The sequence below is a fragment of the Protopterus annectens genome, chromosome 6.part0, assembly GCF_019279795.1.
Source record: "Protopterus annectens isolate FY-2018-M chromosome 6.part0, PAN1.0, whole genome shotgun sequence".
NCBI lineage: Eukaryota > Metazoa > Chordata > Ceratodontiformes > Protopteridae > Protopterus > Protopterus annectens.
The window spans coordinates 1,404,598,558-1,404,623,480 of NC_056737.1; the positions used below are offsets into that span (position 1 = coordinate 1,404,598,558).

The 24,923-nt window shown below is 35.7% G+C and overlaps 1 protein-coding gene across 1 annotated transcript in view; it reads right to left on the bottom strand.

Annotated features, from left to right (window-relative positions):
- Positions 1–24,923, bottom strand: part of ZRANB3 (zinc finger RANBP2-type containing 3) — a 2,104,294-nt gene that overhangs the window by 55,052 nt on the left and 2,024,319 nt on the right. Inside the window, exon 18 of the mRNA XM_044074946.1 lies at positions 24,575–24,718. Within this exon, the coding sequence (XP_043930881.1) occupies positions 24,575–24,718 (144 nt within the window). The remainder of the gene's footprint in view (positions 1–24,574; positions 24,719–24,923) is intronic.

Below are 24,923 nucleotides of genomic sequence, written 5' to 3' on the forward strand. Positions count from 1 at the left end.
ATAATCTTAAGACAAATCAGAGAGCTAACAACCTCACTGGCAAAAGACCTAGAAGTTCAAGAAAATAGTCTAAATACATGTAAACTTATTAGGATGTTAATACTTTCCAAAAAATGCTAAAAAACTCTTATAAATTAATTTTCCAACTCAGATTATCAGACTTCAGTTATAAGGTCCAACTACTGGAGGAAGCAACTCATGGATATTACTGATAGTCAGAAGCTTCAAGCCATTAGAGCTACTCTGAAATTAACCCATTTTAAAAAGCTTACCTACACTCAATTAATGATTTATAATAATGCCAACTTAACTCCAGTTAACCTGAACAAATTCAGCACAAAAAATCTCCCTTGACTGCACACAGTGCTGGACCCAGAAAGCAGACTTATTTCATATTTTTTGGAGCTGTAATTGCATATATAAACTCTGGTGTTCACTGAGAGCTAGGCTTGAGAAGATGGGTTATAAAAAAATCCACCCTTTCATGGGAATGTGCTTTACTGCATATTACTAAAGGAAAACCTTTCAAAACTAAAGCTTCATGTCTTAATTACCATCTGCTCACTGCTAAAACTATACATTACCCAGAATTCGGTGGACAGGTTTCAGACTAATGGCTTCTAAATATATTCTAGCACATAAGTTATATCCAACCAACTTCAATAAGCGATCATATTTCCCACAATACTGGAAGGCCCTCCTAGACGCAGCATTTTTGCAATTTAGGCAGAACGAGGATTTCCATTACATCTCATCTGACTATCTAATTTTTTCTTTTTTTTTCCTTTTAGCTACCAGGAGACAGATGTTAGCATATTCCATAGGCAAGTTATCCTTGAGTAGGGTACTTAGACATATTTCCTGTTGACCTTTACATTATGGCACTTACTGTAAATAGTGTGTATAGGTTATTAGGCTGTGTGGTTAAACTTTGACTAAGTTTTGTTTCACTTTAATGTTATGCTTGCTGTGACTCAAAGCTACTCCATCAAATATTAAGAAAGTTATCATCACAGCATTCCTAGTAGTTCCTTGTGTGTATGTATGTTTATGGGGGAAAAAAAGGAAAGCAATAAAGAAATATTTGGAAAAAAAAAACGGACAGAAAATTTCCAACATTGCATGTTTTATTTCATTGTATTAAACTGATTTCTCACTATGTTAAACAGAATTATATGATTGATGCTGTTATAATATTTTTGCATGCATAATACCAAATTTGTACTCTGTCTGTACTTTAAACCCTTTTGTCTACAACTACAATTTTATACTTGCTTTTTCAGATCAATATATGGCAAATAAATTGAATGAATGAACAAAATGATGTCTTTTTGATGCTATTATACATGTCTGATTTTCTGAGGGCATGTTTAAACTCATTAATAGAGATGCACTTTTTTAACATTCTGGGTTGTTTCTTTCTTTTTTCTTCTTCCACATAATCTTTATTTAATTTTGCAGATAGATACAACATTACCAGTGAAGAACAAAGGTAAATTGAACAAGTAATACAGGAATAAACCAAGGAACAAAGAAAAATAACTACATTACACATATTTACAACAGTGTCATTCATCCAAATAAACCAGGTAATCATGCATATAAGTACATGTCTGAAACATTAATTGTCTCTAAATTTGAAACAAGAAGCAAATGCCACAGAATACACTTCTCAACAATGCAAACTAATTGAATATCAATGGGACCCCAATTTACTTCAGTAAAGTTAAGCGGTGCATAGTTAATATATTATAATCTCTGAAAGTGTGAAATAAAAACGTCTTACTCCCTTTCTAGGAATTATCTGAAAAGTAATTATGGCAGGGACCAGGGATGTTCTCTAAAGAAGATAACTCTCTATGAAAGTTTTATTTCAGAACATAATGATAATGGAAAAGGAATTTTATGACCTCTGCTAGGATTTGACCTATATTTGAACCAAGATCCTAGATATGTCATAGCATACCTTTACTTGATGAACTAAAAGAAAGAAAATTGAAAATGATTAAATGACAGAAAAAAAAAACAGTCCAGGAGCTGACTAGAAGATTCAGAAGTAGCTTTTTCGTGAACCATAGACAGTGCTGGAAGATAGAGATGATCAGGAAGAAGACCAAAAAAGTGAAATTAGTGAATATCTGGGAAACTGTAAATAATCACTACATCAGGTGTACTTTAGACATGTGAACCTTGATTTTGCAAGAAGTAGCTGAAAAAGACTGGAAGTCTGACTGTGTTGCATTGGTGGCAGAACTCTAAAGAATCAACCCGCTTTATGTCATTAATGTTTAGAAAGACATTGAATGGAAAGAAAAAGTAATTAAGTGAAAAAAAAAAAACGTTATCATCATAATTTATATAATACATTTTATTATGTAAACTGCATGTTACACTGTAAATCAGTTTTATATAATATGCAGTCAGAGGTATTTAAAATGTGAGGTGGGGGATAGTTTCATCAGTAACTACTTTATATACTAATTATATTGAAATTAAGAAAGTACTTTTTTCTTAATTTAATTTTAATGTTTCCAGGCCTTGCAATATAACAAAATAAGGAAGACTGGAAAGAAGAAAGTTATAGTCGTTTTGATCTTGGGCTGCTGAGGGATGTAGAACTGCGTTGATCGTATTATACAGAAGCTTAAAAGAAATAATTTCTCCTGTCTTTATACAGTTGGATGTCTAGACCAATATCTTTAGTTTAACTACAGACAAAGTATTTTTTAATCAAATAGACTTGAAAAATAAGAGAAATGATGAGTATGAAAAATAGTATTTCTTTTTTACATTCGCAAAATTATTAACTATTTGTTGTTCTATTACAACCTGCTTTCAGCTGAAACAAACAAAAAATAGGTGCAAGCAATTAATGATGTCTGATCAGTATGTGTCTGTTTTAAAACCTACAAGGGTTCTGTCTTGCATTTGAGGAGTTACTGGGATATTTTCCCATTAGCAAAGCAAATGCTTTTAGTTTGAGATAAGTCTATTGGTAAAAGCAATTAATCTGGAGAGGTCCAGTGTGCTCTACATGAAACATACAATACAATCAACTATTTAAAGAGAAACTGTCAAGAAGTTAATTGAAAATAAAGTTTGAAACTGTGGGAAGTGAATAGTTATATATGTAGTTACCTCCTCAGCAGCTTTAGTACTTTAGTGCTTCAAGTATAACACTGCACAATTTAGTTTATTTAAGGACACCCTGACCCCATGTGCAAAAATGAAAAAAATGAGTTGTGAATGGATATATTTAAGGATAGCCTGTGCACCTTTTTCCCTAAGTGCTAAGATTATGTTTACTGAAAGCAAGCAAATTGCTTTCTGCATGTGAGAGGGGAATATACATAAATTAGGGACAGATAGCAGTCTTTGTAAATGGAAACACAGACTCTAACATGATTCAGCATTGTTAGCCTTAAGTTTACAATAGGTAATACCTGTGGGTATAGCCATTCATTTGGGGCAACTGCTCCTATGGTTTCCTTTATGAGATGTCTGAAGGAGAATGGGATAAAGGCTGCTACATTTTAACCAGCCAAAGATTGTTTCTGCCACATTATTCAAAAGGTACAGTGTTTCAGAAGGCCATGCTATTTCTTCTCCAGACCCAGAGAGATCCCAACCAGCTCTGGTATATCATTAATTATCCTCTGCTAAGGTTTCATCATGAGCACCTGAGACAGAATACTAGAGATGTGTTGCATATATGGGCTCTGAATAGTGTGATGATGACAGGTTAAATTTGCTCCTTTCTTAACAGCCTTCTGCTGTACCATTTTTATGCATGCCTGCTTCTTTACCTATAAATATTGGATTTTCCTTATTGTACACAATTAACAAGACTACAGTTTTGGGACTGTAAGGGGTTCGTATTTAAGCAGATTTTGCTAATGTTGGCTACTTCATGAATTCTTTGGATGAGCGATGTTGAGGGGCTGATATCCCCGTTTATGCTTTGGGAGACAAACATTTTATGTAAATACCTCTATATTTATAATGAAGACATTCCAACCTATATATGTGTTACCTTTATATACAATTGTTGATAATGTTTAGCTGGTTTTGATGTTACACTTTAAATGTACTCAACATGAGGCAAACTTACTTTTTCTTATTCAAATGGGTTTGACTGAAACTCACAAAGTAACACTTTATGTTTTTGCAACACTGTTAGTAGGTTCTATTTTACCTATATTTTTAAGCAAGACTGGACACCAAGCATGATGACAGAGTATGTTTTCACCCTACCAAATCAGATTAAATTACTTAGTGTTAAAGTTAATGGCATTAATTCTCCAGTCAAGCAGGCCCAGTTATGGACATGGGTCAGGGAATTTTCCTCAGATGTATTGTTGATGCAAGAGACCCACCTCTCAAATTCTGAACATATAAAGTTAGCTTCAGGGGGATATAATCTATTGGCTTCCTCATCATACTGATTAACTGCAAAATGCAAATGGGTATCTACACTAATATGGAGAGAGGTAGCAGTAGTCTTAAGATTAAGTGGGAGTGTAATTACATTGTTGTCTGTTTATCTCCATCCATCAACAGATGATAAAGTGGCCAATCATATATTTTGCTACATCCAAGATAATAGTAAGGGCTCCCTTATTTTGGCTGGGGTCCTTAATTGCCAGCTTGGTCCTTCTAAAACTGCAGCCCACATATCATTTATCTGAAGTCCTATAGCAAAATGTCTTAAATCATGGTTGGAAGACATATCTTTCTTAGAGCTAGCTGCTCATATGGGACCTTCCCATATCTAATCCATGCATCAATCATTATAATTTAGTACAGCCACAAGAACTGATAGGAGCTATGTGACCTATGCTCTCTTAACTTCTCCTCTGGATCTCAACTTAGTCCCTTGTCCATACTCGGATCATGATGCTCTGGAATGCATCTTGCCTCCCTGGGAAATTTTATATTAAATCCACCCACTTTCAAGTATATGGGTATAAACCTAGCTAGAATACCAGCCAAACACAGAGATATCAATGTTAAGCTTATTGAGCAGCACGCAGCCTAATACCTACAAGAATGGACAATATGGACTACTCAACTTCAGATTTAGATTCTCTTGTTTAAAATGGTGCTATAACTGAAGTTATTTTATGTTCCTCAAAGCTTACCAAATAGGATTTGTCAGAATGTCTTAAGTGGGACACGATTATAATGAGATTTGTTTGGTCACCTTCCTTCCCAAGAGGAGCATTAGGTACTCATTATTCTACCCAATCATTTAGCGACATTCGTCTACCTAGTTTGATGATACCATACCAAGTCAGTGGTATCAGGCTATATGGTAACCTATATACATTAGAGCAACAACTGCCGTGGGCTATTTCCGTGGCTAGATGTTTGTATCCCCAAATTCACCCTATGCTACTAATTAAGTGGGTACACAGCAAAATGCCAAGTGACTTTTACTCTTTGCGGTTGCAAAGGGATATTATACTAAATCTAATTTAATAGTTTACCCCCAGTAAGTGTATAATGTTATAACACCTCTGTGGAAAGTAATTCCCGATCTAGTATTCCTTTATGGTACACAGCATCAGTTCAAAGACACTAGACATGCCTTTCCTTGGGAGATCTGGTGGGATTAAAAACCTTAAAAACAACTTTTCAGTTATCAGCACAAACAGAGCCCAAAAAGCAACAATATTGCAGAAACAAATATAAAGTCCCTTGAAGACAAGGAACCAAAGATCCAGGCTGAGAATGTTTCCAAAATAACAGCAAAAAGTCCACGAATATACGTTAAGGTACCAGTTTATTAACAGAAGACACAAGCGCTTTCACAGTTGCTTCTTCAGGTGTAACTCCTCCATAAAAACACATACCTTATATACTCTTCCTAATTGGTCTAAATGATCAATTAACATATTAAAAACATTTTAAAAGAATAGCACACACAAAAACATAAATATTACCTAATTGAAATGCATACATATATAATACAAGTGGAATAGACAGTGGACAATGAACTTATATATATATATATATATATATATATATATAGATATTTATAGTTATATAAAAATATTTATTTATTTAAAAATATTTATTTAAAAAAAAAAAAAAAAAATATATATATATATATATATATATATATATATATATATATGTATAAATATTTAACAAGACAAAAATGTTCATGAATATATTTATATTTAAAGAATTCAAACATGTTAAAAATGGCTCAGAATTCATCTATTCAATGGTCTATTACGAAGTACAGGCTTAATAGGAATGCATTCGTTAAGGCCATGCCCAAAACTGGATCTCAGCCTCACAATCCATTTTGCTTCTGTATCCTCAGTTCTAGCATCACCACCCCTGCCATTCTCATATATAAGAGATAATACTCTAAACTTGAATACATGGTCATCTCCCATGGCACTAATATGTTTAGCTAGAGCATTAGTCTTTGACTTCTTCCTAACATGATAAAGATGCTCTCTGATTCTTTCTCTGAGGGTTCTATCGGTTTTGCCTATATAAAAACAGTGACATGACTGGCATTCTGCTAAATAGACCACATGTGAACTATCACATGTAGCACCTACCCTAAAATCAGTGCTTCTTCTAGTATCAGGGTGATGGAACAATAAACTCATATCTATAGAGGAACACTGTGGACAATTACCACAAGGTCGTGTTCCTTTGAACATCACAGGTGGTTTTTCATTTTTCACACCGCATAACCTCCTATACAAATTCTTCTTATTTTTAAAAGTATATTGTGGTTTGGTACTAATAAGGGAGGATATTGTGGGTTCAGTGGTCAAAATTGGCCAATACTTATTAATAACATCAGTGTATTGCTTGACATTCCTAGCATAAGTGATACAGACATTAAGTTTTGGTTCATTGTTTGTAATATGTCTGGGAGTATTACTTGAAAAGTATGGTTTTGCTTTATAAGATCTCATTTGTCTCACCATCTTCTCATTCTTACTGATACAATTAATGTACTAACCACGTTGTTTCAATTCATTACTGGTATTAAGCATCATATGATCATACTCAACTGGATCCACACTTAGCCTAGATGCCCTAAAAAATTGATTGCGAGCTACGTTATAAAAAACAAAATCTGGATGCATGCTTTGTCGATCAAGCAAATTATTCACCCTACATTCCTTCCTGTACATCTTAGTGCTTACTTTTCCTGTTGCATCTATATCTATATATACATCTAAAAAACTGATTCCTGTATAAGAATAGTTGAAAGTAAATTTCAGAAAATCTGTGCTGTTGTTTAAATATTCTACAAAAAGTTTCAACCCATCGAGGGTACCTTTCCACAAGAAAAAACAATCATCAACAAATCTTCTGAAAAAAGGTATACAAGGTGCATATGTGCTATTAAATATATTATCTATCTCCCAGGTTGTCATGACAGCATTAGCATAACTATTTGAGCAAGAGCTGCCCATGGCAACCCCATTTCTTTGCCAATAAATCTGGTCATTAAAAATAAATATATTATTATAAAGCACTAATGCTATCAGTTTCTGTATAACTACAATCTCACTAGCTTTAAGCATACCCACTTTCAACAATAACTTCTTCATAAAATCTATACCAGTGTCATTAGGTATAACAGTAAAAAGAGAAACAACATCTAGAGTAACCAAAATAACCTCACCTTCTACATACCCATGATTAGTAAATTCATATAAATCATGTAAAAAGTGCTCAGTATCTTTTAGAACATGACGCATAGAATCTAAAACAGGTCTCAGTTTCTTCTCTACATAAATAGAAATAGCTTCAGTTGACCATCCCCTCCCCGATACTATAGGCCTCATGGGTGGTCTAGTACTATCCTTGTGTAACTTTGGGAGGCCTTGTATAATAGGTATTACAGGTTTGCAAACTAAGAAGTACTGAAACAATTCATCAGTGATAAGGCACTCAAACTGCATTCTCTTAATTTCAGTGATTATATGCTGAATCATTTGATCTGCAATTGACTTAGTAATAGGTTGGTAAAAACTAATGTCATTAAGCATATCATACATTAATGAATCATAATCTGCTTTATCTAAAACAACAATCTGTCCACCTTTGTCAGCCGGTCTAATTACCAGGCTGGAATCATTCTCTAATTCATTTAAAGTATGCATTTCATTTTTACTAAAATTATATTTCTTATTACAGTTAATATTGTTATCAAGAACATCATAAAAATCATTAATACATAATTGTTCAAAAGCACTAACTATAGAGTTCATTTTAGGTATGAAAGTGCTCGGTCTCCTAAAAACAAAATCATACTTATCTTGTGTATTTAAAGACATTAACTTCAAATTTAAATTCCTGATAAAAAACTTTAAATCAAATATAGCATCAGTTATGGTCATATTTGAGGTAGGTATAAATGACAAGCCTTTAGTCAATACACTCAATTCAGTGTAAGTAAGCAGACGCTTCGATAAATTAACATCTAAAGTCTTACTTTCTGAAAAGCCTTCTTTATAGTGTAGACATTGCTGGTTTCTTCTTCGTGCTTCCTCTTGTTCCTTGTATTGCTCCTTCCACGTATCTGATTTTGTTTCCTCTGGCCATCCACTCTTCTGACAGAGTTGTCCCGTATTGGTAAAGGAAAATTTTATGCATACTCGTTAGAATGTAAACGAGCATTGCCAAGTTCATTAGAGTTTGTAGATTTAATGCTGACATCACTTCTATGGACTTGTGCTGCTACTGTCACTTTTCTCCTAGCTCCTTGTGTAGGTACATTCGGACTAGTAGAGGCAGTCGGTACAGTGGTTCCTTCTTCAGAAACAATGCATGCTGTATCAGCCGGATCCAAAAGAGTATCAACAATAGTCTCACTGCGACGAGCGCTTGTGGCCATTTGCGCATATGAGTTCACTTCCGGTATTCTCTGGACTGAGACTGTCGTTTGCTCCATAGCTATTGGTTCTCGTGGCCACATGAATATGTGGCCCAATGAGAAGTCTAAACGATCTCTCTGCAACTTTTTCAACTTAATTTGAAGTAATTTACGCTTATATGAGTCCACATTATTTAAAGTATCTTGCAAACATTTAAAAAATAAGTCACCACTATATGTATTATCAAGGTACAAGTACTTATTCTTGATGTCTTCCAACAGTTTATTCTCACGCCTTATAGCAGCTGCAATCAACAATTTAATATAACTAAAACTGGTGGCAATATTCAACTTTTGCCATTGAGTCAGAAGAAAGGCATCACAATCAGTTTCAGCTGGCATCTTCAATATTCTTAGCCCTCGGGGCACAAGTTTTTGCTCTATGCATACTTCAAGATGAAACTTCTCGTACTGTGTTCTTGCTAATTTGGAGAGTAACCTCTCCAAATCAAGTAAGTCAGTCCTTAATGATAAAAAGTCAATAGTAGTATCTGCTTCTTCAGCACATTCGAGATCTGCATTCAACAGAGGGTTGTTCACATCTCTAATTTTAGAAATAAATGTATCAACACTACCTTGTGACATGCCTCGAATTTCAGGATTAAAGTCCAGTTCAATTTGTATAGCATCCTCAGCCATAGTAGAATAGGTGGCAGGCTCACAAAATATGAAAACAATCAGCAAAATCAGAGCCCAAAAAGCAACAATATTGCAGAAACAAATATAAAGTCCCTTGAAGACAAGGAACCAAAGATCCAGGCTGAGAATGTTTCCAAAATAACAGCAAAAAGTCCACGAATATACGTTAAGGTACCAGTTTATTAACAGAAAACACAAGCGCTTTCACAGTTGCTTCTTCAGGTGTAACTCCTCCATAAAAACACACACCTTATATACTCTTCCTAATTGGTCTAAATGATCAATTAACATATTAAAAACATTTTAAAAGAATAGCACACATAAAAACATAAATATTACCTAATTGAAATGCATACATATATAATACAAGTGGAATAGACAGTGGACAATGAACTTATATATATATATATATATATATATATTTATAGTTATATAAAAATATTTATTTATTTAAAAATATTTATTGAAAATATATATATATGTATAAATATTTAACAAGACAAAAATGTTCATGAATATATTTATATTTAAAGAATTCAAACATGTTAAAAATGGATCAGAACAGTGTTCCTCTATAGATATGAGTTTATTGTTCCATCACCCTGAGAAGAAGCACTGATTTTAGGGTAGGTGCTACATGTGATAGTTCACATGTGGTCTATTTAGCAGAATGCCAGTCATGCCACTGTTTTTATAAAGGCAAAACTGATAGAACCCTCAGAGAAAGAATCAGATAGCATCTTTATCATGTTAGGAAGAAGTCAAAGACTAATGCTCTAGCTAAACATATTAGTGCCATGGGAGATGACCATGTATTCAAGTTTAGAGTATTATCTCTTATATATGAGAATGGCAGGGGTGGTGATGTGAGAGCTAGAACTGAGGATACAGATGCAAAATGCATTGTGAGGCTGAGATCCAGTTTTGGGCATGGCCTTAACGAATGCATTCCTATTAAGCCTGTACTTCGTAATAGACCATTGAATAGATGAATTCTGATCCATTTTTAACATGTTTGAATTCTTTAAATATAAATATATTCATGAACATTTTTGTCTTGTTAAATATTTATACATATATATATATATATATTTTTAAATAAATATTTTTAAATAAATAAATATTTTTATATAACTATATATATATATATATATATATATATATATATATATATATATATATATATATATATATATATATATCTATATAAGTTAATTGTCCACTGTCTATTCCACTTGTATTATATATGTATGCATTTCAATTAGGTAATATTTATGTTTTTATGTGTGCTATTCTTTTAAAATGTTTTTAATATGTTAATTGATCATTTAGACCAATTAGGAAGAGTATATAAGGTGTGTGTTTTCATGGAGGAGTTACACCTGAAGAAGCAACTGTGAAAGCGCTTGTGTCTTCTGTTAATAAACTGGTACCTTAACGTATATTCGTGGACTTTTTGCTGTTATTTTGGAAACATTCTCAGCCTGGATCTTTGGTTCCTTGTCTTCAAGGGACTTTATATTTGTTTCTGCAACTTTTCAGTTATATTCAGGATGTATATTAAAACCAACAGATGCTTTAAAGAAAACATTTGGTCTTTTACCCCACTATACTATTTCTATTTATCAGCTACATGCTCTATATAAAAAGCCATAACAGACCCCCTAACAATTAGAATAATCTTTCAGTTCATCCTTTGTACATATCTGGTCAGTGGTTTCATTAAAACTATGGAAAACAATAGCCCATCTAGTTCTGCTATAATTATTATCCTAATGCAAATTTATTATGATATGGTCTTGATGATTTATAGAGAGAGAACTCAGTAATAGTCAGCAAGGAGGGTGTGGAAGGTAAAATTATACGGGTCTATATTAGAATATTGAAAGATGTAAACACCGAATGTTTAAATGTCGAACTGTATTCAGCGAAAGCTGAAAATATCGAAGCAACGAATTTTTTCCTACGGAAAGAATTCGGTTGTCCATTTCTGTTGCTTCGGTATTTTCAGCACTGTGGTGGAAAGTTACGGGTTGGGTTCAGGTAAGTGTGCGATTGAGTGTGGATTAGGTGAGTTAGGGTTAGGGAGCGGGTTAGGTATATGTGCGATTATGTGAGGGTTAGGGTGGGTTAGGTGAGTTAGGGTTAGGGCGCAGGTCAGGTAAGTGTGCGATTGTGTGGACGTGAGGGTTAGGGTGGGGTAGGTGAGTTAGGGTTAGGGCGCGGGTGAGTGTGCGATAGTGACGGACCTTAGGGTTAGGGTTAAGGTAAGTGGATAGTTAGTGGTGTGTGTATAGTTTAGTGTAGGGTTAGGTGTAAGATTTTTAGGTATATGTCTGTGGATTGTTGTTTGTTTGGTGTGCTTGTGTTGTGTGTATGTGTTTTAGAACAGCAAATTTTTTCCCTAGGAAAAAATTTGCTGTTCTGTATGTTCGTTGTTTTCAGCTTTCGCTGAATACAGTTCGACATTTAAACATTCGGTGTTTACATCTTTCGATATTCTAATATAGACCCAAATTATACATATACTTCAGTCTCTTAGGAGTGTCACCTCATCTAGTAGATGGAGAACTTTTGTGATGAAGTGTCTGCATAAATTAAATACCAACATTATACATACTAAAGTGCTGGGTCCTACCTTGAGTTGCTGGTGCTGTAAAACCAGTCGAAATACGAATTTTCCTACAACCATGTGTTTTGGACTTACCCCCTAATATGTCAGTTTTGGACATCATTCTGGAGTAGAGTTGAGTGATATATCATACGATACATGGTACAGAGGAACAATCTACTGGTACATGGTGTCCTCCCCGACTTACATGTCTCACATTCAGTTTTATCAATATTACTTCTTGCTGCTAAGAAGTGCATTCCAAGGCATTTGAAATCTCCCTGACCTCCTCAAATAACTGAATACTGGCAAATACTAAAGGATATTTATAAGGCTGAAAAGCTTAAAGCATAATAAGGAAACTGTATTTTTTAATAATTGGACATCTTATTTAGAACTTATTCATGGCTAATTAAGATACTGACAGTAGGGTCTATGTCAGATAAACGAAAACGCAATCTCTCGAACGCTCATATGAGCGAATAATCATAACATCGAAATTTGTATTGTGGGGGGCTGTGCCCCCCCCCCCCCCGCTAAATCTGCTAAGTGTATATTCCTACTCGGAGGTCATACTACAGTGAGGAAAGGGCAAATATCCCACTCTTCACTGTACTGCGATTCCAAAATACCACTTTCGATGTTATGATTATTCGCTCATGAGTGTTCGAGAGATTGCTTTTTCGTTTATCTAAAGTAGATCCTGACAGTAGACAGTGTAAACAGACATAGGATACTTGATAGAAAAGATTAGGGATGGACTTTCAAAAAATTAATATAACCACTTTGATCTGTCCTGCCTATTCATATACATGTGTACAAATATTCTATATAGAGGTGCAAATATATTCTATATAGAGGTGCAAATATCTATTCTGTACATATTAGAAATAATCACAAGTATGAACGTAGGTTCATAGGTTCATAGATTAGTGCTAAGCTAACTGCCAGCCAATTATCCCTTGTGAGATTCAAACCCTGCACCATGTGTTTGTAAGACAAACACCTTAACCATTAGGCCACCCTCCCAAGGTCAATCCAGAAGACCAATACTTGTGATAATAACTTTGGTGAGTGTCATGTTATTTGTACATTAATCACAGTTATCGACCTTTATTTGGTGAGTGTCATGTTATTTGTACATTAATCACAGTTATCGACCTTTATTTCTTTTGACCTGTATTGCCTGCAGCTATTACACTAGTAGTTTAATAGTACACTGTGGATCTGAGTGGCCTGGTGTCTAAACTTTTGACTGATTAAAGTTAATTTACCTTAAACATTTCTGGAATTTATCATCATTGCACTATACAATATTTTGTCTTCTACTGTAACAATACTTCAAAAGATGCTATAAATGTGGATTAAAAGATATTCATGTTTTCTATATTGCAACATCTTGTCTGTCTCACATTGGATTGAATTTGACTGTAGTTTAAACAGTCATTTTATACTGTTCTAATAAAACGTAATATGCAAAAAAAGTAGTAAATTAGAGCTACAGGGTAATGATATAAAAAATAGACACTGGCAGATTCATAGTTACCAGTTAAAAGAGAGGAATTTAAAGAATTATTAGTGACTATGACTCTAATGCTATTCAGGAAAGATTGAAATTACTTCAGAGAGAATAGTAAGCGAGTGGAATAAAAGGAATATGGAGTTAAAATATAGTAAAAATAAAAACCACAATGAAATGGGAAAGAAGTAATAGGAATTATTTAGATGGGTTGACAGAAATTAAACTATTGCAGAAGGAAGAGAAGCTCATGGAAGAAGAGGAGCAATTGGGGAAAATAAGGGATTGTTTGAGTAATATACGAGTTTAAAAGTATAACTGTTAAGCAACTATTTTTGACAACTCGAGTGCAAAATCTATTAAAACTTTTAGCACAATACCTTAAGCAACAGTAAGCAGAGAGTTGTAGTCAAAATAAGTGAAGCTACAACAAGCAAGTTATATACAACATATATAGCATCAATCCCTTTCCTCCCTCTCTTTTCTACATGGGTCAGAGCATCAAGTCAACTTTCGCCACCACTCTCATTTCAATGCCAGTCTCCAAACTTCTTCCACAGTCATGCCTGACTTTTCCAGATGATCTCTCACATAATCCATCTCTTTGACACCCTTGTTTTCTCTTGCCATCTTTCTGTCTGTCCAAAATCATCTTCACCAGACTGTCTTCTGCTTTCCTGCACATGTGCCCAAACTACTGTAATCTGTTCTCCTTGACCAACTCCACAATTTCAACTTCTTGGGCTTCTGCTCTGATGTCCAAATTTCTTCAGCTTTCCCATAGTGTGCATCCTGCCACCCATCTCAGGCACTTTGTCTCCATCACGTTTAGCTTTCTCAACTGATTTGCTTTCTCACTACACATGTTTTTATACCAAACAGTAGTATTTGTCACAACACTGTTTTGCACACCTTACTTTTCAGCTTCTTTGGCATTTGTCTGCCATATACTACCCCTGGCACACTCTGCCAGTTGACTATACCCTTTCTAATTCTAACTTTGACCTCCTCAGTCAGTCTTCTCCTCAACAACCACTCCCAGGTACATAGAACTGTTAATTTTTTCCACTATTTTCCCTTCTTTCTCTGATTTGCCCTTTGCTGAAGTTCTTATTCAGTGTCTACCTGTAATGTCACATTGTCTACATACAGCAACTTTACTAATCAGTCCCCTCCAACCTGTGTGTTAATACGCAGTATGAACAGCAGTGGGCTCAGAGCTGAAGCCTGAAGCACATCCAGTCCCATTGTGACCCCCCCCCCCCAGTCTCTGTTGACCTTACAGCCTCTGGCTACTGCTTGCAGCTAATTGTTGCAACAGTTTAATGCTGTGGGTGACTGTTTCATTGGGAATGACTTTGCAATCACTGATACTATCCCAGTGCCCTTTCCTTATAAGGAGGAAGTCTACCAGAGTTTCATTTTAGCTACTCTTGCATATGATCTTGTGACTTCTTCTCTTGCTGAATCATGTGTTGGTCACCATCAAGTAATTTTCCAGAAGTGCTGAAAGGCCTCTTCTCTTTTTTACCTGTTGCCCTACTGTCCTCATATCCTGTTCTATCTGTCCCAATATGGGCCACTCAAGTCCCTCATTAATCAACACCAGCTTATGTTGTCCTTTATCCAGTAGGTCCAACAACTGCTGTCTGAATGCACTCTTTTCCTCACTGACACAAACCTGCTGTGGGACACTGGCTGAGATAATGAATACTGCCTGATCCTTCCACTAGAGTTTGACTGGCATGAATCTGTCACCAACTCTGATGACATTGCTCACCGTCTACTGTAGCTTCAGCACAATTCCTACACAATTTTTCATCTGTCCATCTCCTTATTAGAACACCCTGGATCTCAAACCAAGCTGCTTTGCTGCACTGTCCTTCCAGCTCGTCTCCTGGATACACAGAATGTTCACTTCCCTCCTTACCAAAATGTCATCCACTTCCAAGCTCCATCCTGTCAATGAATCTATATTCTGTGCAGCAATTCTTAGCTCATGTTTGGCAGTTTGATTGTAAGTTTTATGCCCAGCTTTGTTCAACAGAGCTATCTCAGGTAACCCAAGCCGGGCAAATGAACACCAGCTGACTAATAGGTTATTGAGCTTCTCCCACCATCAGAATGGGTCCCTGGAGAATGTTGTAGCAGACCAGGTCCTCAACCCACTTATCACTGAACAATACCCCTGTCCATATTTGGCAACATTAGTTAATGTGACGCAATCACCTAGAGCAAATTTTATATCATTGAATGGCTAGCTCTGACAATAGAAGAACATGAATCACAGACTGCATGTTATCTAGAGGATACTGTGCACCACAACTGATGTCCAAAGCAGTTGGTCGATACAGATCTTCCACAGATAGACACCATCTAGAGTCTGTGCTGCTGCCCACAGCACCATTGTTGGGTAAATTTTTTATTTATTTATTTTTTTAACACCTTGATTGAATTACCACTTAAGACATAGGTAAACGTACATTTCAAACTATAGACCAATCACCAATCACCTATAGCCGAAATCTTAGAAAAATGCATACATCAACAAATCCTTGACCACTTCCTCAAGAACAACCTATTATCCAATAATCAACATATTTTCCGACCCAGGCATAGTACTAATACTACTCTCATAAGTTTCACAAACACTGTAAATCTCATCAAAAATAAAGGCCAACTCATCTTAGCAACCTTCCTTATGTCCAAAACTTTTGGCACAGTATCACACCAAATACTTCTCAACAAGCTAGCCTCATATAATCACAGTACAACATCCCTAACTTGGTTTCACAGTGCTCTCGCTATAGACAACATTCCACCAAATGGGATAATAAACTCTCCCTCCTTCTACCCATCACTGTTGGAGTCCGAGGCTCCATCCTCAGCCCTCTTTTTTTATCATATTTACCAACAAGCTCAGTACCTTCACACAACTTACTTCTATCATTCAATAAGTCGATGATGCCTCTCTCATCTGCTCTGTCCCTTCCATTAAAGAACTACAAGAAAAGACTCAGAATGCCCTCCAAGACATAGAAAATTACCCATCGGACCATCAACTCATATTAAACCCCAAGAAAACCAAGTTAATGATCTTCGGTAACACCAGAGTAAAAAACACCCCATCCCCTCTCACTATCTATTGATAGAATGGAACAAAAATCGAACCAGTCGACCAAACTACTGCGTGTAACAATAGACACCTGGCTAAAATTCAATAAACATATAGCACTAGCAATCAAAAATCCAGATCAAACTTAGTGTACTCTGTAGGGCAAAACCCTATCTAACCAACTACACCAGAATATCCACATTCTGAAATCTTTACCAACCTGCACAAATCAGATTTGAACAACCTCAAAACCTGTTATAACAAAATAGCCAAATGTGCATCAAACATACCCCGCAGATCACATCAGTGCTCGGCTCTTCACCATCTCAACTGTATTGAACTACCAAACTTACTATCACTCAACCAGCTAATAATCGCTCATAGAGTCATCAATAAACCTGGCAAATGTCCCGCTGTCACTGACCTTGTCCAACCGTATACAAACCTCAGGTCCCTTAGATCATCTCACAAATGAATGCTCAATGTAACTAAATCTCATATGAAGATTCCTTGTACTCCAATAAAATAGCCAAAACCTGGAACTCGCTTCCCCAGCACATACTAAATAATCCTGATACTCACAATTTCAAACTACTAAAAGAATATTACTTCAAGTAATGGCTATGTTCCTGTCTAACTCCAAGCTAATTACACATAATTTACCTTGCATCTTCTTCCAAAAACTTTCTCCCTTATTACACAGTATATGTCTTACGCTCTCCTATGAGATAATAGATTTCTTTCTACCTGTGATGTTTAAAAAAAAAGTGTATACTATACAACTGCATATATGTTCTCGTGATTTCTCCACACCTGAATATTGAATATTGTGAACTTGTTTAGATGTATTTTTAATCAATTAACTCTGTAAATAACACTTTAGTGTATTTCTCCATCCTGTCATTGTGTTTACCTATGTAAATATACTTTTGGAGCTTTTCTCCCCGGGTCTCCACTGAAAACGGGATTCTGGCCCAGTCAGACACTGCCCACTTATCAAATGTACATAAATAAATATAAAATAAAACAAACCATGTTATCATGTTCACAGTCAAAAACATTATACATCACAATAAATTCTTTTATATAATTATCAATCCATCATTACACATTTTGATCAGTTCCTGCCTTCCCTTAAACCTCACTCCTCCTCCGAAACATTATTCTACATGTGTTGTTTCCACAATTTCTATTTTTTCCATGTAATTTGCTCCTACCCTTTTCTAAAGATCACAGTTCCAATTCTTTTATCTCTGTTAGAGTATTCACCACTTCAAATACAGTTGGTTTAGACTTCGATTTCCATTTTCAAGTTATTGCTTCTTTAACAGTAACCAGAATTAAACTTTACAAGGTCTTACTAAGCGTCTAAGCAATTCAGATCCTGTATCCCAGCTCAAAAAAATTTCCTTAGTTACATCCATTTGTTTACCCAATATTTCTGACAAAGTGCTTTGTAGGAAAATTTTAAAGTCTAACAACTCAGTACACTCCCAAAACTTATGTTCCCAGTTACCTCTCCATTACACCTCCAACATTTACCATCTTTGGAGTCTGCTTGGTATATAAAAATACCCATGCAAACTCTTCCAAGCAAAACTCCTAAATATTCTAGACTTTGTTGCATCTTTGGGAGCCATACATATATCTTCCCAATGTTTTCTTGTGAATTGCTTATCCAATTTCTCTTCTTAATCTTTTCTAATCTCCTCTGATTGATTCCTATATTTATGGTACAATATTTTATATGCTCTACTAATTATCCCTTTTTCGGAAGCAGTGTCTGTTCTAGTTTATGACTAAAAACTCTAACAGAGTAGGTTTTTCACTTAGGATTCCCCTATCCCTTTCTCTTTGCTTATACTCTGATATCAGTCTCTGATAGGGAAGGCAGCCTCTAGCCTGCAACCCAAATGTCTTCTTGGCCTCTTCCCATTCTATTACCTTTACCTCTCTAGTTATTTACTCCTAATAGCTTGGTTCCTTTGCCAGTTTTTTCCAGTAAATTTCAGTCTCTTTTTTCCTGTTCTCCATATCCCTAATTGCAGTCATCCCTATCAAAATAAGCTTCTCCATTATCTTGTTGGCTTAGTTCTTAAAATACATTTTGCTGTTTTATGAATATAATACTGTTTATGGCTGCTGTTATTCTCCTTGTGGCATTCTTGGATAAATATGAGATGGAAACACTCAGTCAGCATGTATTTGGAAGGTGGGAGAAACCTCCACAGAGACACAGGGAGAACATGCAAACTCCATACAGGCATTGGCCAAAGGTCAAACCTTGTGCATGGTTGGCGAAGACCATAACCATTATGACAAATGTGCCTTTTTTAAAAAAAAACACAAAAGTTCTCACAGTAGTATTACAGATGTTTTTGACTTTTTTTTTGAAAATTTGTATAAAGCAGGTGAACAGGAAAACCAAGAAAAGGCACAAACGACAATATTTATGGAAGACTTGCTTATGCCAATTTAGAGGAAGAAGACGTAGTCTGCTTGGTAAAGAAGGCAGAAACATGCATGTCCACAGATAGTGGGGTTTGACTTTATTGGCCTGAATCTGTCCATAAATAGACTGAAAAGAAAAAGTCATGGACATTCATAATTGCCATTTGGCTGAAACACCTGATGTCCTTAAAGGGTAATTTGCATATATCCCATGTCCGCCTCTAATACAAGAGGTTTAAGGAATCACACAGTGGAAAGTCTAGCTTTGCTACATTTTTCTTTTTGTGTTTTTTAACCAACTGGTTTTTCTGTGTGACCTTTTTACTCATTGTTTTACAACTGGTGTGGTACTCAAAAAAAATTAGCCTTATTTGTAGATTATATTATTTTGTTTTTGAGAAATCCACAAAAGGACATTTCAGTGTTGTGTAGCAATTTTAGACGGTTTCAGGCCTTTCTTGGATATAAAATAATGTACCAAAACTACATACCTACACACAAATTGGTTCACCAATACCCATATTTGTAGGGACATAAGATAAATTACTTGAATGTATAGCTTAAAATGATTCATTTATGGCTGCTAAGGATATATGGGAAGAGACAAAACAGAACTCAATATAAAAAGTGGGAAACTGGAAGTTCCTAATTTATGGATACTAAGTGAAACTTTTTTTAGTAACTTTAATACATTTTATTTACAGGTTGGGCATAATTTTATCCACAAGTGATTTAGTTGCAAGTGGTAATTAATAAAGATTTGAAGGAATTTGGGAGAGGAAGAGGACAAGAATTAAGTGGGATAAGTTGATTCCTCCATAGGACATGGTAGCTTAGGATTAGCTGATTTGAAGGGATATTTTGGAGGTACACAGTTAAGGCTCATATACATAATACAAGCAGAAAATTGTAAATCAAAGTGGAAAGGGAAGATGATGAATCAGGAAGGAAAGAGTTGAATAAGTGAAGAAAGAGTATGATTTTGTATGCAGGTCCTTAAAGAAAACAACCACCATCATACAGAACATTACATTAATATAGTAGAAAATATAAAGAGCTAAGCCAACAAAGGAATGGAGGGAGGAGATTTTAGGATATAGCATATAACATAGCTGGTTTCACTACCCTCTTGTAGACCCTTCCCTTTCACTTTTACAGGTACTCGTCTGTCACAAATCACTCCTGACACTCTTCTCCACCCACTCTATCCTGCCTGTACTCTCTTCTTCACCTCTCTTCCACACTCACCGTTACTCTGAACTACTGACCCCAAGTATTTAAACTCATTCACCTTTGCCACCTCTACTCCTTGCATCCTAACCATTTCTCTATCCTCCCTCTCATTCACACACATATATTCTGTCTTAGTCCTACTGACCTTCATTTCTCTTCTCTCTAGAGCATATCTCCATCTCTCCAGGGTCTCTTCCACCTGTTCCCTACTCTCACTACAGATCACAATGTCATCTGCAAACATCATAGTCCACGGGGACTCCTGTCTGATCTCCTCTGTCAATCTGTCCATCACCATTGCAAATAAGAAAGGGCTCAGAGCTGACCCTTGATGTAACCCCACCTCCACCTTAAACACATCTGTCTCTCCCACCGCAGACCTCACCGCTGTCACACTACCCTCGTACATATCCTATACCACTCTTACATACTTCTCTGACACTCCTGACTTCCTCATACAATACCACAACTCCTCTCTAGGCACCCTGTCATATGCTTTCTCTAAGTCTACAAAAACACAATGCAGCTCCTTCTGACAATCAATGTACTTCTCCATCAACACTCTCAGAGCAAACATTGCACCTGTAGTGCTCTTTCCCGGCATGAAACCATACTGCTGATCACTAATCATCACGTCCCTTCTTAACCTAGCTTCCACTACTCTTTCCCATAACTTCATGCTGTGACTGATTAATTTAATCCCTCTGTAGTTACTACAGCTCTGCACATCACCCTTATTCTTAAAAATTGGTACCAAAACATTTTTTCTCCATTCCTCAGGCATCCTCTCACTTTCTAAGATTTCATTAAACAATCTGGTTAAAAACTCCACTGCCATTTCACCTAAACACCTCCATGCTTCCACAGGTATGTCATCTGGGCCAACAGCCTTTCCATTTTTCATTCTCTTCATAGCTATTCTTACTTCCTCCTTGCTAATCCATTGTACTTCATGATTCACTATCCCTACATCATCCAACCTTCTCACCCTCTCATTCTCTTCATTCATCAACCCCTCAAAGTACTCTTTCCATCTCCTCAACACACTCTCCTCGATTGTGAGTATGTTTTCCTCATTATCCTTTATCACCTTTACCTGCTGCACATATTTCCTTGCTCGGTCCCTCTGTCTAGCTAATCAGTATAGGTCCTTTTCTCCCTCCTTAGTATCCAACCTTTCATACAACTCTTCATATGCCTTACCCTTAGCCACCTCTCTCTTTGCGATACATCTCATCTCCTTATACTCCTGTCTACTTTTTTCATCTGTCTGACAATCCCAGTACAATCACAATCATCAAATTTAAACACTATAAAATGTCCAATGGTTATGTCAGCTTTAATAACTTTCCTCAAAGATTAAAATTTTACATAATACAAACAGACAAACAGTAGCGTTTTTTTTTTCCAGAATATCCCTGCATTATAATAAGCAATAGTTGTTCCACAGAGTTACCGTGAACTCGGAAAAATAATTGCCCTCTAACCATATCACTTCCCTTCAGTCCACATTTTCATTCACCTTTGAGATTTTTACTTGATGAATTTAAAAAAAAAAAATTATTCGCGGTGGTGGTGCTGCGGTAGCATTGTCGCCTCACAGTAAGATGCTGTCCGGTTCGATTCTCAGCTAGAATGCGTGGAGACATGCGTGAATGGGCGTACCTTCATTGAAGGTTGTGCGTCAGGGCTGGTAACTCGGCACGTAAAAATCAACTACCAATCATTAGCGGACCGGAGTTCCGCTGTGGCGACCCCTAACCGGGAAAAGCCGAAAGACACAACAACAACAACAACTTGATGAATTTACAGCATTTGTGCACGATTTGTGCTGCTCATGGCTTTATATAATAAGAAGTTTGACTCATATTTTCCAGTATTCTAAGCAAGCAACTATGCCCTACAAGATATGTATTAATGTGTAATTAATGCCCACCTGGGGGTGTTATGAGGCCCGACACCTCTCTGTAAAAGTGTCGTGCTTTACTTATTTATTTTTAAGTACTATATTTTTTTTTATATATTTTTGATGTAAAATAATTCCTCTGTGTAATATTTCAAACTTGCTGTACTATATGTAATGGTGTTGGAGGAAGTAATTTACATCCAAAATATAGCACTTAAAAATAACCAGGCATTTACTTTATTTTTTGTTACCTTACTCCTAACATATTTGGTTTGTTGACATTCATTGGAGAGTGAAGTTACAAAACAATGCCATATATTTGAGTTTCAGACTATTATTTTATTCAGAAAGTTCATACTAACACAAATACTTTTAATTAAGCAAGTTTGTAATTTTATAAGAGCTGCAATTAAAATCTGTTCCTATTTTTGAGCCTTTGTTCCCTTTTTATTTTAGGCTTTATCTAGATTTCTTCAGCTAAAAGGTCCAGACGTATGCAAACGTCTTTACTGTCGCTCTCACTCAGTCTTTCCCGCACATCTCTGTTAGAGAAAATGTATGCTAACACAAATCCTAATAATCAAGCAAAATATGTTCCTATTATGAGCCTTTATCCCCTGTTTATTTTAGGTTTATCCAGATATTTTGAACTAAGAGTCAAAAGTCAACAAAGCATACCTTTCAATTGTCCAGATTTTTACAGAATATCTAGATTTTTGTCTTGTATGCTTGGTCCCATCCTTATAAAATGTGTAGTTTTCTGGCAAATCACTGGGGACTGAAGTCATTAAATAGTGACTGACATCTTGAGTTTCAGACTCCAGATCCTTCAGATAATACATGCTAATGGAAACTTTTTTTTTTCTAGCAACTTTCTAAATTTATAAAAGCAATATTTAAAATCTGCCCTTGTTTTTAGTCATTTGTCCCTCATTATTTGTAGCTCTGTCAGATTTCTGGTGCTGAGGGGTATTGTCAAAAGGTGCACTAACCTCTTAATTGATGCTGTTGCTGCCAGGGGATAGCTCTCACTCTTCACATAAACACATGCACACACATGCGCAGTCTGTTCTGCTTTCGTGCATGCATTGACTCACACATGCAGACAGAAACAAACATAAAAACACACGCACACTTTCGGTTTCATTTATTTTACACTCGCTAAACAGAAAAAAAGTGCTGCTTACCGAGTGTAAGATAAAAGGCTTGATCGATACACACACACACACCCACACAGGCAAACACTTCACATTTTTTTTTGAAAATTTTTTTCTTTATTATTTTACACTCACTAAACAGCAAAAGTGTTGCTTAGTGAGTGTAAAATAATAGCAGCTATAATAATAGCAGCTATTAGGTTTTTTTCAGTCCGAGCTCCACAGAAGCTTGATATGCTGCTGTGAAGTGGCAGACTAATTTTTCAGCGGCCATTACCTGTACATTACCTGTTAGAGAACGTTCATTCACCAATCAGGATGCTGACGTACAGTTTGCCTATTCTCTAAAGTAATTTAACCTACACAGATGAATATGTAAATATAGCTAACAAAAGAAGACAAAACTGTTTATCAAGTTTGTCTAATTAGTGGAGTTAGCACCCAACAGCCATTTTGTCTCTACAAAGCATCACCCTACCATATTCATTCTTTGTAACTCATTCCTAGCATATTGGAATTTTCTTAATCAGCCTTTCTCTGTGTTCTACCAAGCTTACTAATCGAACCTCATTTTTAAGGATATCAAACTGACCTGACAAACTTAAAATTACTTCTAACAACAGCTTTAAGAAGGACAGTATTCACTTCTGGATTTCTTGATTTGATTTAATGCTCATCAAAATGATCTTATAAGCTTGTAGAAAATCCAATAAAAGATTTCTTTGTGCACCCCAGTTCCAACCTACTCTCTATGTGACTTTCAGCCTATTTAACATCTTACTTCAAAAATGTGACAAGAAAGTAAAGACACTATCCCAACGCCATATAACTACTTCTACTAAGATTATGCTGTAATCCAGGTTATTTTGGCTGATACTTGTGTGATCAAAATGCTAATGTAGCTACTCGATATATAATGACCGTGTTAACACAATACATGATCATTATATCTTCATACTACACCACATCCTTAATTCTGGTTTTCTAAACTCATTCTTATACAAATACAAAAAGAAAACTTACATTCTGGAACAATCTTCTGCTGAACCACTAGTCTCTGTTTGTTGACTTGTGAACTTCGACTCCTTTCTGATGACTCGAACACTTCCCCCTTCCATATGTGCTTTCTTGATGGATGACTTTGCTACATCATCCTTTGATAGATACCTAAACCATAAGAAATGACAACAAAATACATAGAGCTTGTTGAAATGTCTCTTTTGGTATGAGCTACTCATGATTCTCTCAAAAACACAAAGAAAATAGCCAATAAAACACTGATCTGGAATGAATGCAGAAAAAAAGAACAAGATGCAAGAGAATTAATATACAGGCTGCGACAGAGGAATTTAACATATTTCTAGATCTATAA